The 17,660-nt window shown below is 37.7% G+C and overlaps 1 protein-coding gene across 10 annotated transcripts in view; it reads right to left on the bottom strand.

The window, feature by feature from the left end:
• Positions 1-17,660, bottom strand: part of acer3 (alkaline ceramidase 3) — a 106,731-nt gene that overhangs the window by 13,386 nt on the left and 75,685 nt on the right. For 9 of the 10 annotated variants that reach the window (XM_077504165.1, XM_077504168.1, XM_077504166.1 and 6 more), the window contains 6 exons: positions 16,855-16,936; positions 16,715-16,750; positions 15,845-15,903; positions 15,657-15,758; positions 2,037-2,141; positions 1,919-1,964 (listed from right to left, as the gene is read on the bottom strand). In XM_077504165.1, coding sequence (XP_077360291.1) covers positions 1,919-1,964; positions 2,037-2,141; positions 15,657-15,758; positions 15,845-15,903; positions 16,715-16,750; positions 16,855-16,936 — 430 coding nt within the window. Of the gene's footprint in view, positions 1-37; positions 1,277-1,918; positions 1,965-2,036; positions 2,142-15,656; positions 15,759-15,844; positions 15,904-16,714; positions 16,751-16,854; positions 16,937-17,660 lie in introns of those variants that run through there. The other variant, XM_077504163.1, reaches the window with a different exon arrangement.

Genomic DNA, 17,660 nt, shown 5'->3' with positions numbered 1-17,660 from the left:
TATATACACACACTACACTGTAGTGATGGGACTTTTTTGGCTCTTTCAGAGGAGCCGTTCATATTCGGGAGCCGTTCACGTAAAAGAGCCATTCAAAAGACTGACTCTTTTATGGTTTTTTTTTAAGCTTTTTTTTGGGAAAATGGGCATGTTTATTCAAAAATCAAATACTAGGATAGGTAATACAGTACATCACAATTCTTTAAGTGTTAAGTGGCTGGTAGATTGTTTTTGGTGTTTTGTGGCGTGTATGAATTTGATGTTTATTCTATTTATTTATCTATGTATTCATTTATTTAGTTACTCTCCTACTTCTTATTAAAAAAAACTTGCATGCTCACTTCAAAATGTTTGCTTTGTTCTTGTTTTTGTTACTATATTCTTTACTGCACAACCGATTTCTGTTTCATGTACAGCACTTTGTATACAGCAATGCCTGTTTTTAAAGCGCTTTATAAAGTTTAGTTGAGAAACAGCTTAAAAAGCTTAAGATGCTGTAACCATCAACAAATAATACAATAAACATTTTTTTCCTAACTTGCACCATTTCGCATGCGGAGTGAGAATTTAATTCAGTTTTGTTTTTTGTTTTTTTGCATTTGCTCCAAGCTCAAAATGGCGCTTCCTCTGCAAGTGGGGATCGTTCACACTGATGAGCCGTTCAAAAGATTCGGTTCGTTCGTGAATGTCACATCACTACTACACTACAACATTAAGGTTGTCCAAGATGCATTGACAACAATGTTTGAACTGGCACTCATCCATGTAAACAACAAATAAATGACCATCGGGGTTATTCTTTTTTCTTTAGCAAGTTGGTTGAAGGTTTCAGGTTTGGCAAAAATGTAGGTACCCCTAGGATTAATAAACATTTCAATTCTAGGGCTTATTGAACATCCATAACTCCGAACATTATTCCCATTACATTTTACATCATATTTGCATTTTCGATATAATGAATTAAAATTTTAAACACAGTCCACATCATAAATATTTCTGGAAAGCTATTCTAATAAATTGTGTTTTTAAAGCAAAAACAAATGTCTCAGTGTGCTAAACTCAACTCAAGTTAATTCTCCACAGTGCAGAGCAGAAGAGTGCCTTGGTGTAGTTCCCGAGGGCTCCACACTGCCCCCTAGCTGTTGGGCAGCGCTCCAAGCAGTAGAAGGGGGAACTAGCTGGTCCTTCAAGATAATGGTCACTCACTTTCAGACGTTCCATTTCAGCATGTCCTTTGTGGTTCAACATGTAGACTGGGCCACACCCCACATAAAAACTACGTAAATAAATATGACATTCGGAAATTAATCAAGGGAGACGTTTTCCATTGCTGTCAAATCTGTAAATATTAGGGGTGACTATCAAATCTAATTTCCTCATGTTTGATTTGATTTCAGTTTGAGTCAATTCACTTCAATTTAATCCGATATTGATTAATTATCAATCCTTTTTAAATATCAAGGACATATTTAAAAACTGCACAAATATTAAATTCTAAATTAAATTTGGAGGCAGAGGCAGTTACTGGTTAAATGATTTAGTTTCATAATTAAAGTATCACGTATTCTAATCACTTCAGTGTTACACAAAGACATCAGCAAGAAGGAGATGAAAATATTTTCATAATTCAAATTCAATCATTGTAAATACATAAAAAGATTGTGAATTGTCTTAAAGTGCAATTAGTCAGGTTTTTCATAAATGTAAGAAAATACTTCAGAAGATACACACAAAAAAAATCAGCTTTTAAAATTACATTTTATTATGAATTTATGGGGAAAAGAGATATTAAAATAATCGATTCATGGTTTTATGAATCAATATCAGGCTGGAAGGAGATCGATTCGATTATTCAATTTTTTTTTAAACCCAGCCCTAGAAAATATAAATAACGTATGAGAGGTACAAATCAACAGACCTTTACTTTTGGTCCGTACTTGAGGTAGGTTGTTCTGATTTGCATACTGAAGGAAAAAAAAAGATAAAAATGTGAATGTAGTTGAACATGTTTCATCAGAGCTGAATGTGGCGTTTACCTGAGAAGTATGTGCAGGTATGAGCCCAAGCCCGTGAAGATGTGCCACCAGGCATGGAACTGTGTTACCACTCCGACTCCAGGGGGGAGTGTTTGTCTACTGGCTCTACAATGCAGTAAACAATAACATAGCTTCCATATTCAAAATTCTCACAGTGACAACAGTTCTGTGATGTCTTGTACAAACACCTTAAAATGAATGCATGCTTTGAGAATAAAACTAAAAATAGATGGTTGTTGATAACAAGTGCCACAATGCATTCCGCTGGGCATCTAGTTCAGTAGTGTCCAAACTACGGCCCGGGGGCCATTTGCGGCCCGCTGTCCATTTTTTTGTGGCCCGCGACATATCCTAAAAATGGCATTTGACTCAGTTCAAATGAAATAAACAAAACAAAAATGTTTGGAGATGGTCAAAATAAGAAGGGAGGGTATTGAAAAACAGGTGCCATTGAAGGTTATTTTAGTTAACTAAACTAATGAAAAAAAGAAAACTAAAATTCAAAAAACAATATTGTTACCGAAATAAAATAAAAACGCTTTTAAAAAAACGAAAACTAGCCGAAACTACATTTTATGTTTACAAAACTAACTATAATTATAGCAAACATGTCCTTCGTTTTAGCCTTTGGTAATTAATTTAATGCATGAGCCTTTGGGGATGATTGCAAATGTCATTTTTAGTAGATTTATTTTGATATCAACCGGAATAATGACGTTTGAAAGTATGTCACACAGAAGTGACGTCATCAAGCAGCAGCCAATAGAAAAGCACCTTCAGATGACGTTGCGGCCATGGTGTTTTTTTTAAATATTGCGCACAAGTAATACACATTTTTTTAAACTAATACTAATACTGAAACTAACAACCTTAACTAAAACTAAGCATTTTTTAAAGAACAAAACTAATAAAAACTAAGACAACCACCCTGAAATTTAATAAAAACTAACTGAAATGAAAAATTTCAAAACTATAATTATCCTACTGCCATTTTACAAATAAATTGGTTTATATACTGTAGCATTTTTCTCAATATACAAAAGCACAAATAAATTGTTTGTACAATTTTTAGGACTAAACACAATTTCTCTTCATAACATTATGTGGCCCTTGCATCCTTCTGATTTTCTGTATGTGGCCCTCAAATGAAAAAGTTTGGACACCCCTGGTCTAGTTGTTATGATACTGTGTATGTGCAATAAAAGTACGTAGAGACACAAACCAACCAGGCTCTAATATATAATACAGTGGAACCTCGAGTTACGAACGACCCTTTTTACGAACCTTTCAATTTCCGAACAAAATTTTGGTAAAAAAAAAAAAAAAAACGTTTCATGATGCTAACCGTCTCAGCATGGGTGAGACTATCATACTGTGCGTCTCGTACAACTCATCGCCATAGTTCTAACTAAGTCTAATTAAATGCTATAAATGCCCCCAAACCCAAAATGCCCCAAAACGATAACGGCTGCTTAAAGTGTATGGGACAGCTCAGGACATTTTTTAATATGTTGTTCTGAACGATATAATATACATGACAAAATGAGCGGCTCGACGAGTGAAAACATATTAAAATAGTGTTTCCTTATTTTTAAATTACCCGCGGAAAATCTGGCCATTGGCGCGCTCCCAGCGGCCGAATCGGGTATGACGTCAGAGGAAGGACGGAATTCAGCGTCTTTGCTTTGCCGCTGCAAGCTTATGACTGCTGTGTGTTTTATCATCAACTGAATTTCTACAATGCCGTCTCGTTGCGTGGCCGGATTTTGTTGTAATCGAAGGGAGGGTGGCATGAGCCTTTTTCGGCTCCATCAAGATGCAGTTCTTGGCGTAAAATGGACAAAGCCACTACAACGGACGAGAGATAAATGGACACCTGACTCCAACGTCAGTGTTGTACAGTACAGTGCACAATTCGAGGAAGACTCGTTTGACCCCTGAACCTGTCACTTGGCTATAATGTGGGGTAAGAACTACAATCTAGAAAGTTAACAGCACTTCTTTTAGCAGCTCATGGCAAAAAATAACCACTACCAAATTAATATACAGTAAATGAAAAGGTACAAATTTCTAATGAGGAACTGCTAACTTTCCGTTTGTTGTCTATTTTATTTTGTATTATGTATTGTGCTGTGTATCTGTGTTGAAGGCATCGTGCCCAAGTTAACAACAGTTCAAACTTTGTTTCAGATGGTGGATGAGATGCTTGTGGAATGAGTATGAGTCGAAGGAAACTGCTACACAGGCGACATGTTTGGAAGATGATTTGGGTGATGTACCCGGTGTTTGCATCCAAAATGTGAGTAAATGTAATGTACAATATACATGATTGATAACACACCAATTTATGGAAAAACAAATTGCTCACCCCACCTAGTTTTCAAATTTGTCATGTACATGTAATTTACAAATGTATTGTGCATTTTTGAAAGCATAAAATGGCTGTATAGGTGTAAATTATTTAAAAGTTTTTTTTTTTCTTTTTTAAAGCAAAAAGAAGCTTCATGTCAAGCCTTGCCCTCAACAAGAACCGTAGCAGTCTCAATTTGAGCTAAAGGACATAAAAAGGGTAAGGATAGTTATTGTAATAATTGGTTTTGATCATCTCAAACAACATACTTTGCATGGTACATATGTTTATGGAATCATATTTTCAGGAGTGCAGACAGTTTGGTCCAGGCAGAGCTCTTTTGGTGACCGTGGAAACACAGACCCTCCATGCAGAAAATGCACACCAGATCCAGGATGTTACAAAGGATGGGGACGCTAAATACACTGTGTGCTATCCCAAGTACAGTACAGGAAATGAGCATTTACAGGACTGTCTCAGAAAATTTGAATATTGTGATAAATTCCATTATTTTCTCTAATGCAATTAAATAAGCAAAAATGCCATACATTCTGGATTCATTACAAATCAACTGAAATATTGCAAGCATGTAATTATTTTAATATTGCTGATTATGGTTTACAGCTTAAGAAAACTCAAATATCCTATCTCAAAATATTAGAATATTTCCTCAGATCAAGAAAAAAAAGAGAAAAAAGCCATAATATTCAAATTTTCTGAGACAGTCCTGTATTATGCGCAAAGTCCTGGGGCAGCCAACATTTTGTATGTATTTTTTATTTGAAATATCTACATCCACAATTAGAATTCAACAATCTAATCACAACATAGTGGAAAAAAAGTAGGAATAGAAATGAAAGCGTGTGAAAGCTGGAGAGCTGAATGATACCTGTGGAATGATTTGGAATAATGTTGAATGATGTTGAATGATATTGAATGATATTGAATGGTGTTGAATGATATTGAATGATGTTGATTGATATTGAATGATGTTGAATGATACTGAATGACATGGAATGAGCTGAACATGCTGAAGTTGGAATGGTTTGAATTCATCCAGAAATCTAGAAGCAGTTGAAGGAAGAAAAATAGCACAGAAGTAAAAATAAATCAGCAAGAAAACAAGGAAGAAATCAAGTAAGAAATGGAGGAAGTAGCAAGTAATCGGGTATGCAATGGAGTAAAGTGAGAAGAATTAAATAAGCAATGAAGGAAGGAGGGTAGAATCGAGTAGCAATGGTGTAAGGAGTGGCAAACTTAATCAGCAATGGAGTAATAGTCACTCTGTTGAAATCAGGTCACATTTGTATTAGTATACTAAGCTAGCATTAGCATGCTAAGCTAATATTAGCAATAGCATGCTAATGTAGCATAAGCATTGGAATGCTAAACTAACATTAGCATTAGTAAACTAAGCTAACATTAGCATTAGTAAACTAAGCTAACATTAGTATGCTAAGCTAACATTAGCATTAGCATGCTAACTTAGCATTAGAATTAGCATGCTAAGCTAACATTACCATTAGCATGCTAACTTTGCATTAGCATTAGCATACTAAGCTAACATTCGCATTATCATGCTAACTTAGCATTAGCATGCTAACTTAGCATTAGCATGCTCAGCTAGCATTAGCATGCTAACCTAACATTAGCATGCTAAGCTAGCATTAGCATGCTAACCTAGCACTAGCATACTCACTTCCTGTTGATTTCAGGTCACTTCCTGTTGATATCAGGTCAGTTCCTGTTGAAATCAGGTCACTTCCTGTTTATATTAGGTCACTTCCTATTGAAATCGGGTCACTTCCTGTTGAAACAGGTCACTTCCTGTTGATTTTAGGTCACTTCCTGTTAAAATCAGGTCACTTCCTACGGAAATCGGGTGACTTCCTGTTGATTTTAGGTCACTTCCTATTAAAATTAGGTCACTTCCTGTTGATATGAGGTGACTTCCTATTGAAATCAAGTCACTTCCTGTTGAAATCTAGTCACTTCCTGTTAATTTAAGGTCACTTCTGGGTCACGTCCCGTTGAAATTAGGTCACTTCCTGTTGATATAAGGTCACTTCCTGTTAAAATCAGGTCCTTCCTGTTCAGGTCGGGGCATATCCTGGCAAGAATCCCAGGCATACCTAATCAATTGGTCAAAATGGTCGCCGCCTTGGGGGGCCAGGTTGGCGAGAAACCTGGGCATATCATTTGTCTAAAATGGCCGCCGTGCATGGTAAGTTGGAAAATGGCTGCCGTGTGTGGTAAGTTAGGTGGTAAGATGGAAGTGCTCATGGCATGAATTGGTGAAATATATTGAAGTTGGAATGAAGTGAATCGGATGAAAATTGTGGAAGTAAATATGAAATGTAGAATCGCCCATGTAGAATGTGGGAAATAATCGGGTACAAAATCGGGAATTGTGGGTAAGGTGTGAATTTTGGAACTGAAAAGCTGGAAGAGCTCATGGAGTGAACTGCTGGAATATACTGAAGTTGGAATGAAGTCAATCGGATGAATAATGTGGAAGTATATGGAAAATGTAGAATGTGGGAAATAATCGGGTACAAAATCGGGAATTGTGGGCAAGGTGTGAATTTTGTAACTTAAAAGCTGGAAGACCTCATTGCGTGAAGTGCTGGAATATACTGAAGTTGGAATGAAGTCAATCGGATGAATAATGTGGAAGCAAATTGAAAATGTAGAATGTGGGAAATAATCGGGTGCGAAATCGAGAATTGTGAGTAACACGTGAATTTTGGAACTGAAAAGCTGGAAGAGCTCATGGCGTGAAATGGAATAGATTGAAGCTGGAATGAAGGCAATCTGATGAATAATGTGGAAGTAAATGGAAATGTAAAATGTAGGAAATAATCGGTTGCGAAATCGAGAATTGTGGGTAACGCGTGAATTTTGGCACTGAAAAGCTGGAAGGGGTCATGGCGTGAAATGGTGGAATATATTGAAGTTGGAATGAAGTGAATCGGATGAATAATGTGGAAGTAAATTGAAAATGTAGAATGTGGGAAATAATCGGGTGCGAAATCGAGAATTGTGGGTAACGCGTGAATTTTGGAACTGAAAAGCTGGAAGAGCTCATGGCATGATTTGGTGGAATATATTGAAGTTGGAATGAAGTGAATCGTTTGAATAATGTGGAAGTAAATGGAAAATGTAGAATGTGGGAAATAATCGGTTGCGAAATCGAGAATTGTGGGTAACGTGAATTTTGGCACTGCCATTCCAACTGAAGCATGTTCAGCTCATTCTCGGTCATTTTATATCATTCCTTGTCATTCAACATCATTCAATATCATTCAACATCATTCAATATCATTCAACACCATTCAATATCATTCAACATCATTCAACATTATTCCAAATCATTCCACAGGTATTCAGTCAGCTCTCCAGCCTTCACACGCCATTTCTCCAGAAATGGCATTTTCTAGTTTTTACAAGCACTTATCATTGCTTTTTTAATACAGTAATCATTGAAATCATATTATTTGTACTTGTACTCTTTTTTTTATTATTATTATTATTATTTTTTTTAACTTTTTAACTTTTTTTTTTTAACTTTTAGGGTGACTTTTTTTTCAGGTCCCATACACTTTCAATGTCATTGACATGTCAAAAAAAGACAAATTTCCCTGTATCATTTTTGTGTGTGTGTGTGTTAAAAAGAAGAAGAAATAAAATAGACAGACAAAAGGAAAACGTGAATACGATTATGTTATTGTGGATGGAGAGTCTCAGTGCTGGAACTGTTGTCTTTCTCCCTCCCTCATGTAGCATTTGTTTGTTTAGTGTGTGATTTCTTCATAGTGATGAAGTATATTTTATGGACCTTATTTTTATGTGTACACTTGTACTGTACTATATTTATTTTCAACCACACACCAATTAAAATAGGTGGGGAAAAAAACATTTATACAGTGGTCCCTCACTACTTCGCAGTTCACTCTATCATGGATTTTTATTTGGGTCCATTTATGCTGTTATGTTTGTCCTTTTTTGTAATATTTGAGTAAATCAAAACAGCTCTTTCTTTCATTACACAATCTTTTACATTTTTAAACAAAATATAGAATATTACGTAAATTAAATTAAAGTACAGTGATACCTCAGCTCATGAACATAATTGGTTCCCAGAAAGTGTGTGTAAGGCGAAAAGTTCTTCTTCCGAACATTTATTTCCCATAAGAAATCATTAAAATGAGAATAATCCGTTCCCAGGTCCCTATAAAACGTAATTTTCTACTAAATAAGCCTTAAAACTACACCAAAATATACCTTATTGTATGTATAATAAATGTGCTATTGTATTGTAAGTAAAGAAATAAACTGTACTGTATAATAAAGTCGTTTTATTTACCTTTGTGATGGTAGTTCTTAAGGATGGTAGCAATGGTAGACTTACTTCATTCGCGAGCGTTTCACCGCGTAGAGTGTTTATGGAACGGTTGCCGTTCATTCGCACTTTCGTGCTCACCGGAGCGGAGGAGGCGTGTCCCTTGGTGAACAAGGAAGTGGAGCACTTTAGCGAGTCAACAAAAAGTGAGCACCGCCAACTATTTTCACTTCTTTCCTGGGACTAAACAGCCGTGGCACTATTTTCTCCTATTTTGAGGTACGTGATAGCACTTTAGCATTTTTTTAGTGGCGCTAACTCCATTGACTACAATGCAAACGCGCCGCCGAATCGCCGTCCCTCGCTTTTGGTTGAGAACGCAGCATTAGGCTTAACACTAGCCTGTGGTGGGGTCGTTTTCGGTCCCATTATAGCAAACGTACACTCAATATGGTCCAAAATGTCTATCAAACACAAACCGCGTCCGCACTCAAAGAAAGTCCGCCGAAAACTAGTTCGTCAGCAGAGACTATATGCTCGCGAAGTTAATGTTCTTGAGGCAAAAAGTTCGTGAGCTTAAGCGGAGTCAGCGGAGGTTTTACTGTAATATGTAAATGAAACATGTATGATAAGTTTAAAACAAATGGCATTTGTCTTCTTCTAATTCTTCTTAGCAAGTCAGAAGAACTGACCACAGTTAGTAGGGCAATTGGTGTGTCTCATTCCCGCTCCCTCTAGCTAACCCCCACCCCGCCTCTCCATAGATGGGTAGTAAGGAGTTACATTTACTCCGTTACATTTACTTCAGTAACTTTTTGAATAAAAAATGTACTTCTAAGAGTAGTTTTACCACGCAATGCTTATTACTTTTCAGGGCTTGACAGTGTGAGCATTTCACTCACAAATGCGGGCAACTTTCAAGTGCCGCTCGCATGGCGCGAGTGCATTAATGCTCTCTCTGCACTCTGTTTAAGCCCTGCCGCTCGATGTTATTAATAGTGTCACTGTAGTAAAGTGACGCCATGCCGCACACACTTTCGAAAAATGAAGTGTCACTCTGTGGTACCGCCAAACTCCAGATTTAATTAAAAGTTATAAAAAAAATAATAATAAAATAACCTTATATATCTATCCGTATCCATTCCTTTTTCCTTCTATAGTTTGATTTTATCTTTATTTAACTTTTGTTATCTGATTATAATATTTTTATTTTTCCTTTTGTCTCTTTTTAATTTTTCTTTTTATTTTATTTATATTTTTGATTTTATGATTCTGTGATTTTCTTGATTATCTATTGTACTCTGCGCCTGGCTGATACAGTTGTTAATTGATGGAAATTATATGAATTATTATTCTTTAATAAATCTTTTAAATGTATTTTATTTCTGGTCTGTCATGATCCTGCTCTCAGTATGTGTGTTTTGTTTCAGTGGGCGAGTGAAGGGGGCGTGTCCACCTGCGCCACACCTGAGGCGCATTGCAATCAAGAGGTCCTTAAAAGGACTCCCGGCGCGACAGATCATTATCGGATTATTTCTTGCTTAGGATGTTCTCGAGACCTTTTGTTCTGAATCTTAGTCTCGTGTTTCTAGTATAGTCTTGTTTTAAGTTAGTATTTTTCCACGTGTATCTGCCACGGCACTTTCTGTTTTGTATATAGTTAGATTGTAGTGTGTGTTATTGTGATTGGATAGAACTAGCTTGCGTTGTACTTTTTGTCAACCCCTGTTTCTCCTTGCCTTTTGCAAGTGTTTTTTGTTATTAACTTTTCCAAGTATTGTACTCGCGCTTTATGTTCTTTTTTCTCCTGGCATCTGAGCCAGCGTTTTGCGTTTTGGTGGGTTTGAGAATAAACCTCATCTAAATTGTATTTTCCTGTCTGGGCCTACATTTCCTGGGATCCACTTTTTCACCGACAGTAGTCGGTACGTTACATGGTCATTCTGAAGCTCTTATTAGATATACCACTTAATCTCTTTATTAAGTACGACAGCGTCTGGGTAGATAACCCGTCGTGATAAAGTTATGGTAATTAATATACAGTTTATTCCGGCAATAGACAAAAAGAGTCTGTACGGTCCTCACAAGGACTGTTAAATTACTAGGTCTGAACAATTGCAATAATTCCTGGAACACAGCGGCTGTGAGAACGGAGTGCTCACATTATTATCCTATAACTTCATAGGGGTTACTCATTAACTCATTCACTCCCAGCCATTTTCACAGAAGCAATCGCGTTCGCTCCCGGCTGTTTTACTGGATTTTGCAAGTCCCACAGAATATTGTGTTCAATTGCTATAAAAGCATACCTATCAAAACCTATCAAAAGAAAGAATAAAGTATCTTCTTTCATCAGGAAAAAAAAGTATGTTTCTATCTGTTTCCGTTTTGCAGCAATTAGCATGAGAAGAGAGCTAAGTTTCATCAATTTTCACAAATCTATTTCAAATTGTAAGTAAATTAGCTTTTTTTCTAGATGGCCCTGGTTGATCTCCTTTGCTCTGCTGCCACCTGCTGGCCGTTTGTGTAATAACTACCATTTCTGCAACCGTTCTTTGCAGTTGAGAGGCTGCATCAAAGCCTTCTGTATGTTTTAGCAGAAAAACAAAAAAACTTATAAATACGTATTTGGGAAACTTACATTTAAAAAAAATAATATTTACACGTTTTTGGGAGCAAATGAGTTAAGGGCTGGTATTTGAGGGCAGATCGGATTGACTTTGTAGAATTAAAGGCCTTTAGTAACCTAGACGAGTGTGTTCCAACACCGACTTAGAACGAGCTTTCGTCCTCTTATAAGGAAGTGAGTGCTGTACCAAGAGACAACGGAGAGCTTTGACCCTTTGAAGGAGAGTCGGTCAGGACAAATTTCCCGATTTATGTCCTGGAGGTAAGCGGAATTTAACAGCGGGTATAATTTACCTTCAACACTGGAGCGCAGTTGTAAAAATCCCTGGGGATCGAGTGGTAATTATTGGTCGTCCATTCCGTTACAAAGCTGTCGACATTTTCAACATTCTCATTGTCTACAAACTGCAAAAATATTTCTTAACAATATTGTATGTCACTGTCGACTGGTTACCATGTTTCAAAGTCCCCCTGCGGCGTCGTCATTTATTTCATAACTCCCGCGAATCTGCGTCAGCCGTGAATGCTCAAATAAAATTCCAAGACATGCTATGAGGCCCACGTCACCTACTCGTGTATAGTCTAGCGCTGTCAAATGATTAAATTTTTTAATCAGATTAATCACATCTTAGAATTTTGATTAATCACTTAATTAAAAAGGGGAGGCACGGTGCACGAGAGGTTAGCACGTCCGCCTCCCAGTTCTGAGGACTCCGGTTCGAGTCCAGGCTCCGGCCTTCCTGGGTGGAGTTTGCATGTTCTCCCCGTGCCCGCGTGGGTCTTCTCCGGGTACTCCGGTCTCCTCCCACATTCCAAAGACATGCATGGCAGGTTAATTGGGTGCTCTGAATTATCCCTAGTTGTGCTTGTGAGTGTGGATGGTTGTTCGTCTCTGTGTGCCCTGCGATTGGCTGGCAACCAGTCCAGGGTGTCCCCCGCCTACTGCCCAGAGCCAGCTGAGATAGGCGCCAGCACCCCCCGTGACCCTTGTGAGGAATAAGCGGTCAAGAAAATGGATGGATGGATGGACTTAATTAAAAAGGCTTTTTGTAATCAACATTTTTTGCCCGCCAAATTTGAAGAGTACCTGTTAGTGTTAATTCTTTCGACATTTAATGTTAGGAGGATGTCTTCAACATTTTTTTTTTATCCACTGCACTCTCATTCTCTTCTTTTTGTAATCAGTTAATTACTTGCATAATTTAAAATGAAAAAAAAAAATGACCCTAATATTTTGACATGAACAAATATTCTGAATGTCCTCCACAAACATTTATTAAATGCTTTACTTTAATGCATAGTTATTTTTATTGCTCAAACACAACCTGTAATACCTTTAATGTAGCCATCCGCTGCCAAGCTAAAGGATCATTTGTGGTCAAAATTAATATTATGATTAATCTGTGCTAATACATGGTTAATGCGATTTTTTGTGATTAATTAGCTAACACTTGAACTTTGACAGTGTTCCCTCTAAGCTGCGCACGTGTGCAATTGCGCAGTGCTCTCGCCGTGTCGGCGCCCAGCAAATGACTGCAGCAAATTAAAAAATAAATAAATAAAATCCTAACCTGCAGCAGTATTTACTGTTTGTAGTTTTTATATCCATCCATCCATCCATTTTCTTGACCGCTTATTCCACACAAGGGTCACGTTGGGTGCTGGCGCCTATCTCAGCTGGCTCTGGGCAGTAGGCAGGAGACACCCTGGACTGGTTGCCAGCCAATCGCAGGGCTCACAGAGACGAAAAACCATCCACACTGACAAGAACAACTAGGGACAATTTGGAGCGCCAAATCAACCTGCCATGCATGTGTTTGGAATGTGGGAGGAGACCGGAGAACCCGGAGAAGACCCACGCGGGCACGGGGAGAACATACAAACTCCACCCAGGAAGGCCGGAGCCTGGACTCGAACCGGAGTCCTCAGAATTGGGAGGCGGACGTGCTAACCACTCGACCACCTTAGTTTTTATATCTTCCTATAAAAAGAAAAAAGAAAACTTGACCTAGTACATGTGGTTAGAGGTTGAGAGGTCAAACTTCCTAAACTTTTAAGGGTTCAAATCTCAGATGATGTCCTTACCTGCCTTACCACTGATGTTTGAACAGTTCCTCAAAATTTCAGGTTAATATCTTTTCCCTAAGGTACTGGTTGCTATGGTTGCTATTTGAAAGATGCAAGTACCAAAACTTTAAACCCATTTTTCTCAAAACTGCCAACATTAAAATTGCTGTAACATTGTCAATTTCTGAGGTACGTTCATGTATTATATATTATTTTCAAAGGAATTAAGTCCAGAATTCGAAAATATGAAGATCTTTTTGACACGAGGACCATTTTGCATTGAATTTCCATTCATTTGAATCGGAAACGTTACCTTGGTTTAACACAATTTCAACTTACAAACAAGGTCACAGAACCAATTAAGTTCGTAAGTTGAGGTACCACTAGGGTTGCCAACTGTCCCATGTTAGCCGGGACGGCCCGTATTTTGGGCTAAATTGTCCCGTGCGGGACCTCAAAAGTCCCGTAAAATAATTCTCAATTCTTACACGAAATGCTGCAAATGGCATCTTTGCCATATTTGGACCACAGCTGCACCCGTAGGTTGACAAGTGACAAGGAAGTTGCTCATAGCCAATAAAATGAGTCACTGGGTGTGACGTTGCATGTGGAGGTCTTGCAAGGTAAGAGAGGCAACTAGAGAGAGAGGCACTTCCTGGTTTCGTCACAGCTTCATGTCGCCTAGGCTCTAAACGCCGATCTTAATACGTCAGCTACGAACGTATTGTGGGATCTGACTTTTGGTGCTGTCTCTTGAACTATTGACCTATTCTAGGCCAAATGTTCAAGTGAAACCCTTTTATGCTAAACAACTTTATGATTGCTACTTGTGTTTAAATAGCTTAAGGAAATTAAATGCCAGTGTGTATCCTGACTTGTCACAAAGGGAATCATGTATTTGTTACCCTATAATCATTTATTTTACTTAATTTTGTAACTCTAAGGTGCCAGCTGAAAATACAAGAGATCACATATGCTCAATCATTTAGAACCAGTGTGAAGCGATCCACAGCTGCCAGGCGTCCCTATGTTTGTAAAAGAACGGTAAAGGTGTCAAAAACTTGCACGTTTACTGCTATCAACTATTAGGAAAAACTGCTCCTTCACGCTTGAGGGCTAATAAACGAAATGATATCCTGAAAGTTTACAACTGTCAGCTGACAGGAAGATGCTCAGAACAAGGACCTTATTATTTTACAACTGTCAGCTGACGGGAAGATGCTCAGAGCAAGGATCTCATTACTTTGATGTCTGCAAAAGGTTAGTTCTAGCAAATTTATTAGATCATACAATGTAAATGATAGGTCGCCTTATTTTTTTTTGTATGAATAAGTCCTTTTGATACCAGTAAAAACCTGTTACTACTTCTGGTCTCAAGAATGGGGGGGAGACGTATAATCTGCTGACCACTTTATAACAATTGGATACCAGTAGAAGTCACAAAACTAAGCTCGCACTACCCCCTAGTGGTCGAAAGCAGATACTATTAGCATTCAGTAAACTGCATCTCATAATAAGTGGGTTTGGCCGAGGCTTTACCTTACCAATAAGATCTAAGCGTGAAGTGGGCAGGCAGGTTTGATAGCCAATCAGGAAAAGAGGTTGTACCATGGATGATGCTTTATAAACTGTTGCATTTCCTGAGATTGTGAGATTTTTTCCATTTGCGCAAATTGAATGGTCTCAGTGTGCTTTTGCCAATAAAGCCGCTTTTTGTTCAGCTTGACTTTGGACTCCTGCCTGTTTTTGTTCTGACTTGCTTTTACTTCCAACTCACAACGCCAAAGGTGGGCCTGGTGCATCAGCCTGCCAACAGGTGTTGGAACAGGTGACGCTGCGGCCAGCCTTTCCGGCTCCGGCCTGGCCCGAGAGCCGACAGTATCAGTGGGAGCAATACAAGATGTATTCTCGTACTATTTATGAACAAATACTGCGAGAATTTAGCTTTTTTTTGCACCTGTTTTTTTTTTTTTTTTTTTTGTAGGTAAAGAGGCAAATTGTGGTTTCTTTGAGGTTTTGTATGAGGTTACATAATGATGGCCTGCAGTAAGGATTAAAGGGAATGTACAAACTTTTTCTAATCTAATCAGAATATACACTGATTTCACACATCATGCTCACACCACCATGACACCGTGCCGTGCACCTGTCCCTTATTTCGGGATGAGAAAGTTGGCAACCCTATGTACCACTGTAATTAGAGCGACAATGCATTGCTCGTCCATTTATTTACCTTAATGAGTCACAGAAGATATTGTCAATGTTCCACAGAAGAAAGCCTAACAGGAATACACCTAAGGAGGTGTAACACAAAGGTTGTAACCATGGATAAACCCTATAAATTAGACAAACATAACAAAGGAAGTCAAGTTGTTATTTTTTGCTGAATATTAATCTGATCGACAAACTTGGGAAACTTACCATGTAACAATGAAGACAGAGCGTATCACTAGACAAGCAACTAAAGCACCGTACATGACCTGAAAAAGACGTTTTGAAAAGCATGTGGTGGTTAAATGTACTGTATTTGTAATATCTATTCATTGTAAATTACTTGGCAGTCGGTATTACACCACGCCTCAAACTAATGACTGAACGATTCAAAATCAAAATATTAACAACAGCAAAGTTAGTATTTTTCAAAATGCTCTTTACTGATGATGTGTAGTACGGGAGGTCCACTCTGCATTGAGCAACGCATGAACGTACCCAATTAATTGATTGATTGATAATGAACCACAAAAACATGGTTTGTTTGTCAAGGAAGAAGCAAATTGCCACATAGATAAAGTGGGTGAGAATAAAGTACACAGTAGAGAAATGTGAAAAGTAAATATTTCCTGTTAAGAGGCAGAAAGGTCAGATTTATTTTCATTAAAATATTGCATTTTCATGTAAACATATGTCCGCTTTTTCTTCTATGTAATCAAATACATTTAACAAATAACGTAAATTTAGAGAGAGAATGTTATTTTGAGTCATATTGTGTAGATCTCAAAATTAAGCACTCTAGGGTTCAAATAAAGGAAGCAAATGCAAATACATAGCTGATAATGTAAATATTTAATCCAGTATATTTCGATGGAAAAATTGCTGTTTTGATTATTAAGATAGAAGACAGTCAGAAAACTCAACAAAAATCAGTTGTTGACAGCTCTCATTAGGAAGCAGGATATTGGGCCAAGTCTTACATGCGCCATGCACCAATATTTACTTAAGCTACATAAAGCCGAAGGCACACTGAGCCCCAAAAGCAAACAAGCAAGATTCCAGAGAAGAACACAAACCTACCTGGTGAAACACTGGTTCTTTCCACTCTAAGTAGACCTGTAATACAATATCTTATCAGAGTACGAAAAATGTTATGTGGAATGTGCATCAAGGACCATGTAATGTCAATGTCGACCAACAAATTGATCATGAATCCTCACCACAGTTACTGTAATGCTGAAGATGAATAATAATGCTACAGGAAACCAACTTATGCTGTTCCCATGTTTGAAGCACTCATATCTGAAAATAAACAAATAAATAAAATTATGTTCACCTCGGCACATGGCATGTTGACTTAACAAATCCATTCATAATCATTCGATGTAGTCAACAAAATATAACCATTGTACATTTTTCAAAAGGGTTAATAGAATGCTCGCAATGTATCAACAATTCCACACAGCCTAAGTTACTTCTTGTGCAGCTGTCCCAGTATGTACCCGATGTTGGACACAGTTTGGGCAGGATGGCTGTTGATTGATAAGCCCCTAAGGCATTGCTTCTCAAATAGTGGGGCGGGCCCCCCCAGGGGGGGGCGCGAGTCTCCATCAAGGGGGGCGCGTTTGACCTCGGGGAACATGCTTTTTTATTTTTTTTTATTTTAATTTTTTTTTACTGTCCTACAATAAAGTGCAATTGCACCTCCACTACATTAGGGGGCAGTGGCGCTCTCATTATTGACAGAGTGTGTGCAGGGAGCATTTGCTCGGTGGTGTAGGGTTTTTGTTTGCACTGAGCATGCACCGTTTGCACACAGCAAAAAATAAATAAAAAATGCACAAATTATTTTACATTTTTGTTTTGCAGGTTAAAGTTTTTTTTATTTTTTATTTTTTATGTTGTGCTCCTGAGTTAATGTTGGTGATCAGTTTGAATGCATTATTATTTATTGATTTTATGTCATTTTATTTTTCCATATCATATGGTTTGACATGGTCAGTCAAAAAATGTTTATAGTTTAATT

The sequence above is a fragment of the Festucalex cinctus genome, chromosome 18, assembly GCF_051991245.1.
Source record: "Festucalex cinctus isolate MCC-2025b chromosome 18, RoL_Fcin_1.0, whole genome shotgun sequence".
Lineage (NCBI taxonomy): Eukaryota > Metazoa > Chordata > Actinopteri > Syngnathiformes > Syngnathidae > Festucalex > Festucalex cinctus.
The sequence above is the reverse complement of the archived record's forward strand: the minus strand, read 5'-3'. Positions and strand labels throughout refer to the sequence as shown.